We start from the raw sequence: 12,145 nt of genomic DNA, 5'->3' as shown, positions 1-12,145 counted from the left end.
CACTGGACCACCAGGGAGGTCTCTAGAGATGCTCTTATTCAGTGTGTCTAGGTTAGTTTTGTTGTGACTAAGGATTTTACTTTTTAGAGATATAAAATAATTTTTGTAATTCAGTTCAGTCTGAATCCATGTCTTTCAGCAGAGGAGTTGAAATTCATTTACCTGACTTTACTATATATTACTCTTTTTTTGAAACTGTGTTCTTATCAATATTGTTGAACGGTGTTATTTGGCACCACAGTGCATAGTGGGGGAAACTTCTCCAAATTTAAAAATACATGTGGTCCTATTGAAGTTTGCTGGGTTATACCTTGTTACTGTTGAGAAATTGGTTTCTTTTTAGAATTGTATCATCTGAGTATATGTAGTTAGGCATTAATTTTTGTATACTCAACTTACAGTCAGTTGATAATTTTATTAATTATACACTTGTAGATTGCCATTTTTATAATTTAGTCTTTCATGAAAATGTGGTACTGTCTATCAGCTATTTTCAACTGGGTGAAGGACCAGATAGATGTCAAAGTTGCTGGGAGTGTTCATTGGCCAATACCTCTTGGGGACATCTCTGATCTCCTAAAGTGTCTTCCTCCCAGGCCTATTTTGTCACGTTGGCAGGGCTGAATGATAGGTCATGTGGGATTCTTGTGGACAGTTGGAATGACCTAAACCTTGCTCACTCATTTAGGACTGTCCTTCACCTCTAAGTCCCAACTTCCTGTATCAACCTCCTTTATTTATGGTTACTTCCAGCAGAAAAGAAAGCAAACCTCTTTTTACACCTTTGTTACAGGAATCAGTTAAATATTGGTGAGGAGGAGTATATTAATACTGAGGTGGGGTAGGCTGTGTCCTGCCCCCTGGCCTCAGTTCCTGTGAAGATTCTTCTTATCTTGTGGGGTTTTTGAGTCTAAGGAAACACTGCCTTGTGAAATCGTACTAGGACCGTTTATGTCTGTATTGATGTTTTCATGTGTGGAAAAATTAGATTACAGTCAGAAAAAAAATGAATTCATGATTTGGAGTAGGTTAGATAGTAAACCTGATCTTGACTTCTGAAGATAACTATAAAATCCTTATTTGTGTGAAGCACTCCTAAAGTTTTTGTTTTCTTTTCAATTTGTTTTGTTTCTTTACCCTAAGACTTGCTACATTTGTGATGAACAAGGAAGAGAAAGCAAAGCAGCCACTGGTGCTTGCATGACATGTAATAAACATGGATGTCGACAGGCTTTCCATGTGACATGGTAAGTATGTTTCTGTCATTGTACAGAAGTGAAATTGGGAATACCTTGTAAGTTAAAAACTTAGGTACCCAAATATTATTAAAGTAAATTTTGTTGGGATAGTGTCTATGTTTATATATACTGTAATAAAGATAATTCTAATAATTGAGTGTATTTACCAGAGTCCAGTAGGTGGACCCTGGTTCTAGTGACTTATTCAGTTACATTTTGTTTAAAATACTTCTGTTGGTTACCTACCCTTGGATTTGTCATTAGGATTAAAAGAGCTGATGTAGATAAATTTAGTGCAATACCTGAAATACTAGTAAGGATTTAATGAATGATAGCATTTTTTCACTGTCTGTGTTTCAAGAGGGGAAAAAAAAGCGATCGCCATCATTCTCAGTATTATAGTGGCTGTTCCTTAAAAAGTTACTTAAACGTTTTTTTAAATAACATTCTAGTTTTATTTTGTTCATGTTTCTTTTCAGTTTTTATCCATGTACCTGTTTGTTGCATACTTTTTTAAAATCACAGTTTAAATGTAACATTGTTTTTTGATAATTTTTTCACCAAAAATTTTGGTAAGATGATATAGTCCACTAGCAACATGGAAATGGCTGCATTATATCCTATCAAATGTTAGTATTTTATTTAATGTTTCACCAATTTGAGACACATTGTTTCCAAATTGTTTTATAATATGTGGTGCTGTAAAGAACATTTTGTGCATTCAACAAACATAAGTGTAATTTCCTTAGAATAGTAACTAATGATAATTATTAGCTATTATGTATTGAGTATTTACTATGAAGTGGGCACAGTTCCATGGAGTCGGACTTCAGGGCAAAAATTGTGAACATTATTATTGTTCTTAACACGTGTTACTAAATTTTTGGACGCAGTGTAAATTGATACTAAAACTTGTACTTATATGTTTTTTTGAGCATAAAATTTCAAAAGCACAAATTATCCTAAAACAAAACATTCAACATAATAGACAACAATTAAAACTAAAAGTTTGGCAAGACTTCCCTGGTAGTCCAGTGGTTAGGACTCCACGCTTCCACTGCAAGGGGCACGGATTCGATCCCTGGTTGGGGAATTAAGATCCCACATGCTGTGCGGCCAAAAAAATATAAATAAAATAAAAAGTAAAAGTTTGGGAATAACTCATATAGTTATTAATTTTAAAAATCAGTCTATATTTATCAGCCAGTATAGGAACAGGCTTTATTTCCTGAGCTTTTAGTATGTGGATTTATGAAGTCCATTTTAGATTACTTTTGGGGAATGGAAAAAATATATATTTTAGTATTTATTTATTCTTGTGGCTGCGCTGTGTCTTAGTTGCGGTATGCAGGATCTTCATTGCAGCCTGCTGGATCTTTAGTTGTGGCATGCGGGATCTTTTAGTTGTGGTATGTGGGATGTAAATCCCTGACTAGGGATTGAACCTGGGCCCCCTGCGGCATGGGCCCCCTGTGGCATGGAGTCTTAGCCACTGGACCACCAGAGAAGTCCCATGGAAAAGATTTTTGTTTCTTTTAAATTCTCTTAATTGAAAAATGGACAGAAGACCTAAAGAGACATTTCTTTAAAGAAGAAATACAGGTGGCCACTAAGTACGTGAAAGGATGCTCAAATCACTAATTATTAGAGAAATGCAAATCAAAACTACAATGAGGTACCACCTCACACCAGTCAGAATGGCCATCATTAAAAAGTCTACAAATAACAAATGCCGGAGGGGGTGTAGAGAAAAGGGAACCCTCCTACACTGTTGGTGGGAATGTAAGTTGGTACAGCCACTGTGGAAAACAGTATGGAGGTTCCTCAGAAAACTAAAACTAGAATTACCATATGATCCAGCATTCCCACTCCTGAGAATATATCCAGACAAAACTGTATAATTCAAAAATATACATGCACCCCTACGTTCATAGCAGCACTAGTCACAATAGCCAAGACATGGAAACACCCTAAATGTCCATCGACAGATGAATGGATAAAGAAGATGTGTATACACACACACACACACACACACACACACACAGTGGAATACTACTCAGCCATAAAAAGGAATGAAAGAATGCCATTTGTAGCAACATGGATGCAACTAGAGACTATCATACTAAGCAAAGTAATTCAGAAAGAAAAAGACAAATACCATATGATATCACTTATATGTAGAATCTAAAACATGACACAAATGAACCTATCAATGAAACAGAAACAGAATCAGGGACGTAGATAATAGACTGGTGGTTTCCAAGGGGGAGGGGGATGGATTGGGAGTTTGGGATTAGCAGATGCAAGCTGGTATATATGGAATGGATAAACAACAAGGTCTTACTGTATAGCACAGGGAACTATATTCAGTATCCTGTGATAAACCATAGTGGAAAAGAATGTACATATGTGTATAACTGAGTCACTTTGCTGTAGTACCTCAATAATTAACACAACATTGTAATTCAGCTATACCTCAATAAAAAATAAAAAGAATTCTCTTAATATTGTATTTAAATTTCCAAAGATGAAAGACCTTTTTTGGGTATGAGATACATACTAGTACTTTAATTTTGGAATGTTAAAAGTGGAAGGTCAAATTGACAAGATAATGATTCTAAACTTTAGCACTTTGTGTTTTTTAAAAATATGAATATCATAGCTTTAGGTTTCAGTTCCATTTCTTCCATTGTTTTTAACTAGAAAAACACAGTTTACATTTCTCTTACCTACTGTACTATGGTATAACTTGAAGCATTTTCCTTCTAACAGTATGTAATCTGCATCATATGTCATGTCAGCCCTTTAGACGCCTGGCCTTTCCAGTTGTACCTGTGATAGAGATTGAAAAAGTAAAATGAAGTGTTAAGTTTGGGGTGTGGAGATATCTTAAAAGAAATTTGATGTCTACTTGGTGACATAAAACGTGAATAAATCTTCATCCTTGCTAGAGATGGATAAAAAGTTTATTTTAAACCATGTATATAACTTTAAAAATATATCAGTCATAGGATGGGATGAAATGTTCTTGGTCTCAGCTAGAATAAAGCCTTTTATTTTCCCTTTTTCTCTTAGGAGATGTAAGGTTTTCTTATAAACCCTACATGCTTGGAAGTGAATTTTAAGTTTTATATATATATATATATATAATATATATAGATATATATACGCACACCATGGTTTGAAATTTTGTTGATATACTTGGCTTTCTTTTTCAGTGCTCAGTTTGCAGGACTACTTTGTGAAGAAGAAGGTAATGGTGCAGATAACGTCCAATACTGTGGCTACTGTAAATACCATTTCAGTAAGCTGGTAAGAATTTGTCTTGAATTTAATTTTAAAATGATAATAATTGGTTTTGACAATAGAGTTGAGTCTTTTATAGAAAAGGCATAATAGCCATTACTCCTTTTGGTGGTTTGTGCTTCAGATTAAGTTTGCTTAGCGTGTTCTTTGTTGGGAATTAAAAGCTCTAGTAATTTTAAAAGATTTTGTTTTGCTTGGGTTCATTTATAAAGGTGAATATTCTACTTTAGAATATATATTAATAGTTAATAGTAAATGTTGGTATACATTTAGTAGAAAATACAAATGTGTAAAGAACTCTGTAATTTACCACCGTTTTCAGTTAATTTAATTTTTGATGTTTGATTATGTATTTTGTGATTATCACTTGTTTCTCATCTTTTTGCTTTATTACTATTACCCATTTTATTATTTATTTTCATTTTTATTTACTTGGAGATAGTAAACCTGAAACAAGGCTCTTTTGTAACTCCTTGGTTAAAAGATCTTGAGAAAAATATATTTAAATACAACTTTGGAAATATTTTAGATTTGATCACTCTTTACTGTCACATAGTAGCATGGATGAGTTAGTATTATTTGATTAACCATTATGTATTTTGTGTCCATGTTCCTTTGACAGATCAATATTTCCTTAATGCCCCATTGTCTATTTCTCAGTCTTTAGAGGTATCAGATTTGTATACTGAAAATATAAGGCTTCTTTGTTTTTCTTTAGTGTCTCATTGTTATTTTTTATTGTTACCTCTCCCCTGGGAATAGGGCTATTTCTTTCTTTTTTAAAAATAAATAATATCATTAGGGGCCCCTTTCTTAAGAAATGAGCAATTCATGACTCCAGTATTCTGGTTCATGCATATAAAATATTTAAGATTGTACATATATATTGTTTAATATTGAAGACTTTGATTTATTTTAATGACTGTCAAAGAACATTGAAGTGTTCTAAGAGAAATCTTGAGATAGTAAAATTGAAAATTTGCTTTAAAACCACATTGGAATGTTCATTTTCTAAATCAGAGATGATGTAGATAAAATATAGAAATAATGAAAGTGGATTTTGACCTTTGCGTAAATAGAATTTTTTCATTGTTACTTATTAATATGCTGTTATTCCATTTGGTGGTTGGGGGAAACATCTGTTTAATAATTTAATAAGATTGTATAAGATCTACGTTTGCATGGAATTTGATCATCTTTTATAGTCACTTTAGTTTAAACTAGTTATGGTACCACCAAATTTTAACACCTCCAGTAACTCTGTCATACTTTATTATGAATCTGTGTAAGTATTTTAAATAGAAATGTGTAATAGTTTTAGTAATGCTTTGAAAAATGCATGGATCTAATGCTGACATTTCCTTTCATTTTTTTTTTTCTATATGAACTGCAGAGACAAATTTTTAGAAAATCGTATGCCTTAATACTGAACGTATGAGATTAAAAGGCTTCTTGCTTTTCCTAGTGGCATAAAGTAACTCTTCAGATATTTTCTTTTCTTTTCTTCTAGTCTTGGCATCCTTTTTCAATATGGCATTCTCCATTTTTGGTTGAAACATCTTTAGTTTTTTAAACCAGACGTTGAAAACTATAGTTGATCTCTTTAATGAGGTGGTTTTGTAATAAAATGACAAATAAGCTACTGCTTGTTTGAAAGTATAGTCTGTTTTCACACTTTTTAATAAACGTACAAAAACATGGCATTAATCTTAGATTTAGGGTTATATTTTCCTTTATAATGCAATATATAATATATGGATGGTGCCTGGAGTATATAGTTTGAAATAGACTTTCTTTTTCCTTCAGTAGACATTTTATAGTACTTCACACTTGAATTGGTTTAAACCTAACAAAAGATTTCAAATTTTATATACATATACCTATATGTATACATATTTTCTTTTTTAGAAAAAGAGCAAACGGGGATGTAATAGGTCATATGATCAAAGTTTAAGTGATTCTTCCTCTCACTCTCAGGATAAACATCATGAGAAAGAGAAAAAAGTAAGTGGATTTGTTGTTGCTAAATATGTAGCACATCTACTTAATAGATTTTTTTCCCGTTTTTAGATAAAATTAAGTTTCTTGATAGCTGAATGAAAACATTGAAATACTGAAAAATTTTGGCTAATACAGAGTATTAAGTCAAAGAGTAGGTTTAAAATAATATGCCATATTTGTGAATATGGTTGTACCCATTTCAACTGAAAATTTGAAATATTGAAAACTTTATTGAAGGCACGTGAGGGATTTCTTGCATGTGTTACTCTGGTCATCTTTTGAAATCTTTGGGTAACTTTAGCAATAATGGTTTGTTGCTAGATATTATTAACTGATTATTTCACATGTAAGTAAAAATCTCATCAGCCTTTTCCCTTTATAATATAGAACAATTTTGAAGTTCTATATATTCTTGACTGTTATTTTTTCCCCAGTGGTACTAATGGTTTATTATTTTTTTTAATGACCAAATGTCATACCATTTGTTTGAGAATATTGTTTTAATTAAAACACTAAAAGCTTGCCTAATACTAATCTGTCTTCTTCTGACTTACCTGTTTTCTGCTTACATTTTTACTTATTGTAAAGGATATGAGTAATTTTTAGTAAACTAATGATAAGTACTGTAGAATCATTCATAGGACATATTGCCCACATAGGAAAAGGATACTGCTATGGATTGTTTTCAACAAAGTGAAGATACAAAGGACTTCTTCAATCAGGAAAGAATATTACTTTTAAACAGTTGGTATAAACTAGTTTGGAAGATATTTCTACAGATTGTGTGAAAAACTAAATCACTTAACATTTTCATGTTTGTAAATACTTAGGAATTTGGTTAGAATTTGTTTCTTTTTTCAAGGTAAACATTTTGAAAGCTTAAATTTTTTGTTTTGAGATTAATTTTCCAATTATTAGTGAATAATAATTATAACTTTATATTCTCCTTCCGAACATTTGTTAGGTTTATATATTTTTGGTAGATCTTAGGCAACAAGTACACATACTCATTTTGAGTTCTTTAACGAGGTGGTTTTGTGATAGTGACAATAGTAGGGTTTGATTTTGCTGTTTATTGTTGCTTGTGTTGCTCATGGAAAAATGGCAGATTTGGTTTAATTAGCTGTTTTTGTAACAAGCATTGTGAGATTTTATTTAAACTTTTTAATCATGATTGAGGAAGTCTTAGGTAGGGCTTATTATAAATTGTGAAAAGGGAAGTCATACCAATGATGTTCTTATATTCTGCCATTTCATGAGGATTATCTGTTTAAAGAAGTATTTGCTGTATGACCATATTTATCTTAATCTATGCCCTGTCATGTTATTTTTAATGGACAATTATTAAATGTAGTACATGTAGTACAGTATTTAATAAATACGGTACTGGTGACTATTTATTAATCTTTTTTTCCTTCTAGGAATGAATTAAAGTTTTCATTTTATGAGTTTTTGCAGTCGTTGAATACTGTATTAAAAAACAATGTATTAAGTTAGTCAAACTTGTTTAACTTTAAATTCTAGCTGTTGGTATTTTCATTAGTATATAAATACTATTTGAATTTTACTTTTAGCACGTATAAGTTTAGTACAACTTGATTTTGTTGTCAGACTTAAAATCAGTTTGTGCATTTTATTTTCTAATAATTAAGATTTTCTGATAATCTATAAAGGCTGTGAGATAAACATACTATAAATTTATTATTATTGTTAGACTTGTTTGCTTGCCTTAGGAATATTCGGGGAGGGACTTTTTTATTATGGTATGATGTTAAGTGATGACGTAGCTGTAAAGATAGGGTGTTACAGACTGTCTTTCTCTTCATCCCTCCTTACCTCTTTTAAGACTTTAACATCTGATAGGGTTGTCTTGAAAATATGCATATCGTGTTATAAAATGTTTTGACAAGTAGTACTTATAATCTATTTGGATTTTACTAATTTAAAATACTATATATTATGAACTAAAATTTGGTGATATTGTTCATAAGATATGTTAGAATCATGTTCCCTGTGAATTCTTTTATCTGTGTTCATTCTGTCACGTTTATTAAGTTATAAATAAGTGATTATAAAGAATATTTAATACTAAATATTGTATTATCCAACTCACTTATTTTTAAATGAAATCAATTTACAAGTTAACTTTTTATATATAACTATAAGAAAATTAAAAAACTATTGGGCTGGCCAAAAAGTTCGTTCGGGTTTTCCATAAACTACAAAAACCAGAACGAACTTTTTGGCCAACCCAATACTTAGCCTTTGCTTTTGAGAGAATTTCTGTGTGGCCCAAGATGTATTATTACTGGTTAGATACTAACTGTGAAATGCCAGCAAGGAGAGAGGAAAAGCTAATGGTGAGATATACCTTTGAATTAGAGACAGTTTCTCTAAAAATTGGCATATATATTTTTAAAAGAATCAAAGTACATGTTTGAAATGAATGAAAAGCTACGCATATTATAGGAGGGTCTTAATTCAATCATGAAATAGTTTGGATCATGATCATTACTATTTAAGAAGAATATCTTCTAAGACTATTAATGTCAATTAATGCTCAATTTTAAAAAGAAATTTTTTTTTTTAAGCCTAGTGTTTTTGTGTTTACAGAAGCACTGCCATAGAGTGAGATGTGGGCAAAAGTTAGGAAATGGAAATGCATATCAGACTTGGAGACATGCCATTGTTTTGCGAGGCTCTGAGCTTCAGAAAGGATTTTTTTTCTAAAGGCTAAGTTGGAGGTCATCATTTAGAAATCAGTGGTTATTTTTTGCATTGAGATAATCTGTACCAGTGCATTTGATCCTCACTTTATCCTCTTCCCACTCATAAATGTTAACTTATATTGTATCAGTAGTATAGTATTATGCTAGACTAGACTTACAGTACTTTACAGCCACATTAACATTAGTGGCAGTGTATCTTATGGAAATTTACTCAGTTCCAAATAGGTATGACAGAAATCCAGCTGTCCCCTACTACAATTAGAGGGATTTATCTCCCATCCTGTACTCCACCCCCTTACTTGCCCTTGGTTCCATCCTGTTATTAATAACTGGCAACAGATGAAGGAGTTATTGCTAGTATAAATACTGTTAGGGTGCTTTGGGAGGTTGGGGGAGATAGGCTTTTTGGTTAGTGTTTTGTGAACCTCAGGGAATTGACTGGACTTCCCTTTTGTTTAGGACTGTTCATCTCTTCGAAGAGAACTGGGCTACTTCTTTGGTCCTTGGAGGAATAAAACTCAATCACAGAGCTGTCATTACTTCTCTGTATTTTTGGTTTTTTTTTAAGTTTTCAGTTTGAGAGTCACCCGTTAGACACACACACACACACACACTTTTTGTACTTCCCTTTGGAAATCTTCCACTCAGGTTAAAGCTTTAAGCTTCTACGTGTGCAAAGAGTTAAGAGAGGGGAGAGGGCAGGGCTTTGCAGGAACAGTAATTTAGAATGTTTGGAGTGTGTGGTGGGGCTGAAGAGTGACGGGAGATGAGACTATTTAATTAAGAAGGTCATTTCCACAAGTAGAGAACCAACGTATGGACACCACAGGGGGAAAGGGAGTGGGTGGGACGAACTGGGAGGTTGGGATTGACATATATACACTAATATGTATAAAATAGATAACTAACGAAAAACCTGCTGTATAGCACAGGGAACTACACTTTGCTGTACAGTAGAAACTAACACAACACTGTAAAACAACTATACCCCAATTAAAAAAAAAGGTGTCATTTCATGAATAGTTTTATAAGTAATGCTAGTTTTATCCTTCATCCTGGGGTGTTGGGCAGCCAGCCAGAAGGATTAACATCTTTTTTTTTTTTTAAACTTTTGATTTTGCAGTAATTTTAGACTTGTGGGAAAAGTTGCAAAAATACTACACATTATTTCTCTGCACCATTCACCCAGACTCCCAAGATGTTAGCATTTCATCCTGTTAGCTTTATCATGTCCTCCCTTCCTCTCCCGCCTTTGCCCTCTTTCGCTCACTTTTCTATGTATAATCTTTTTTCTGAACTTGAGACAGTAAATTATAATGCCCTGTTAGCCTAAGTCCTTTAATGTGTAGTTTTCATAAAAGGGGAAATTTCCTACATGATTACAGTACAATGGTCAAAGGCAGTAAATTAACATTGTTGCAGAACTATTAGATCTATAGATCCTATTTGAATTCCACCCACTAATGTCCTCCATACTAAAAGAGGGAGACTTTTTTAGTTCTGGTTCAGAATCCAGTCCAGGATCACACGTTGCAGTCAGTTGTCCTGTCTCTTAGTTTTTCCCAGTCTGGAATATTTCCTCATTATTTCTTTGTCTTTCCTGACCCTGACACCTGACATTGTTTCAGGTTCTCTGAGGCTCACTAAATCTTAACAGTGGATTTTACAGTCATACCCTTGCTTTGCTCTCATATAGTGGTTTTCTGACAGTAGCCTAGATTTTATGTTTTTCTGGAAGCTAGTCCTTACTTTAGCATTGTTTGCTGTCTGGAAAGACTGGCAACTTATAAAACCAGCAGGTCTTGGTTCCTTTTTTGTCAGTGGTTTTCCTAGTTTATCTCTATACTGCTTTTTACTATAAATAGCAAAAAGACTGCACTTTCAACATATTACCTAGAAAATCTCCTTGTTAAATCATACAATACATTGAGTACACTTTCTCTTTTCTATGTTACCATGGGCATAATGTTGCTAAATGTTGTTACTACATAACAAGAACCCCATTTCCTCTAATTTTCAAGTACATTTTTTTCTCTTTTAAGCCCTCCTTAGCAGCCTCCTGAAAGGCTAGGAATAGTCTCTTCCATGCTCGTTAGGCTTTCATGCATCATCTCCTAAAAGTCCTTCCAACTCCTGCCCACTGAGAAATAGGATAATACCTGGAGGAATATGTAAGATTAAGGTATGGTAATGGACAAAGAAGAATATTGTCTTGTCCTGTTTGGGGGGTGGTGGGAGAGGTGGAAGAAAAGAGGTGGCGTGTATGTGAGTAACTTTGCTACCTGAAAACTGGGTTCGCCTCTTGGTAGGTGTTGAGCCAAAAGACACAACCAAGCCAAAGACTGGGAAGGGGGAAAGATTTATTATTTACAGCAAGTAAGGAGAACACCAGGGATCTCTCCCAAAGTGGTATCTCTTCAAACAGCAGAAGTGGGGAAGTTTTAAGCCAAGGGTACATGCATATTCATGAAGGGGCTTGAGCAGAGGAGAATTCAGCATAGAATTGGGGCAGAAGTTGAGAGTCCAAGCTTTAGTTGATTAAAGTCAGGAGGGTTCAGAAAAGGTCGACATCATCTGTTTCATCCTCCACCTTGGGTGGGGGGCCTTAATTCCTGCAGAACTCAAGACAGGTATCAGATTGTTATGTATATCCCTTGAGGAGGAACTAGGACCCTGTTTTATTGCTGAACTATTGTTTCTTTTTTAAAAAATTAATTAATTTATGGCTGTGTTGGGTCTTTGTTGCTGCACTTGGGCTTTCTCTAGTTGCGGTGAGCAGGGGCTACTCTTCGTTGTGGTGCGTGGGCTTCTCATTACGGTGGCTTCTCTTGTTGCAGAGCACAGGCTCTAGGCGCACAGGCTTCATAGTTG

General features: G+C 33.5%; 1 protein-coding gene across 10 annotated transcripts in view; it reads left to right on the top strand.

Annotated features, from left to right (window-relative positions):
- MLLT10 (MLLT10 histone lysine methyltransferase DOT1L cofactor) overlaps positions 1–12,145 on the top strand; it is a 245,652-nt gene that overhangs the window by 102,298 nt on the left and 131,209 nt on the right. For all 10 annotated transcript variants that reach the window (XR_003796058.1, XR_003796057.1, XM_029239223.1 and 7 more), the window contains 3 exons: positions 1,144–1,247; positions 4,457–4,550; positions 6,453–6,548. Coding sequence is in view for 8 of the 10 variants with exons in the window: in XM_029239223.1 (XP_029095056.1) it covers positions 1,144–1,247; positions 4,457–4,550; positions 6,453–6,548 (294 nt within the window). In the remaining 2 variants the exon portion in view is untranslated. The remainder of the gene's footprint in view (positions 1–1,143; positions 1,248–4,456; positions 4,551–6,452; positions 6,549–12,145) is intronic.

The sequence above is a fragment of the Monodon monoceros genome, unplaced genomic scaffold, assembly GCF_005190385.1.
Source record: "Monodon monoceros isolate NGI ecotype Baffin Bay Population unplaced genomic scaffold, NGI_Narwhal_1 Super_Scaffold_21, whole genome shotgun sequence".
Taxonomy (NCBI): Eukaryota; Metazoa; Chordata; class Mammalia; order Artiodactyla; family Monodontidae; genus Monodon; species Monodon monoceros.
Note: the sequence above shows the minus strand (reverse complement) of the source record. Positions and strands in the feature narration are given on the sequence as shown.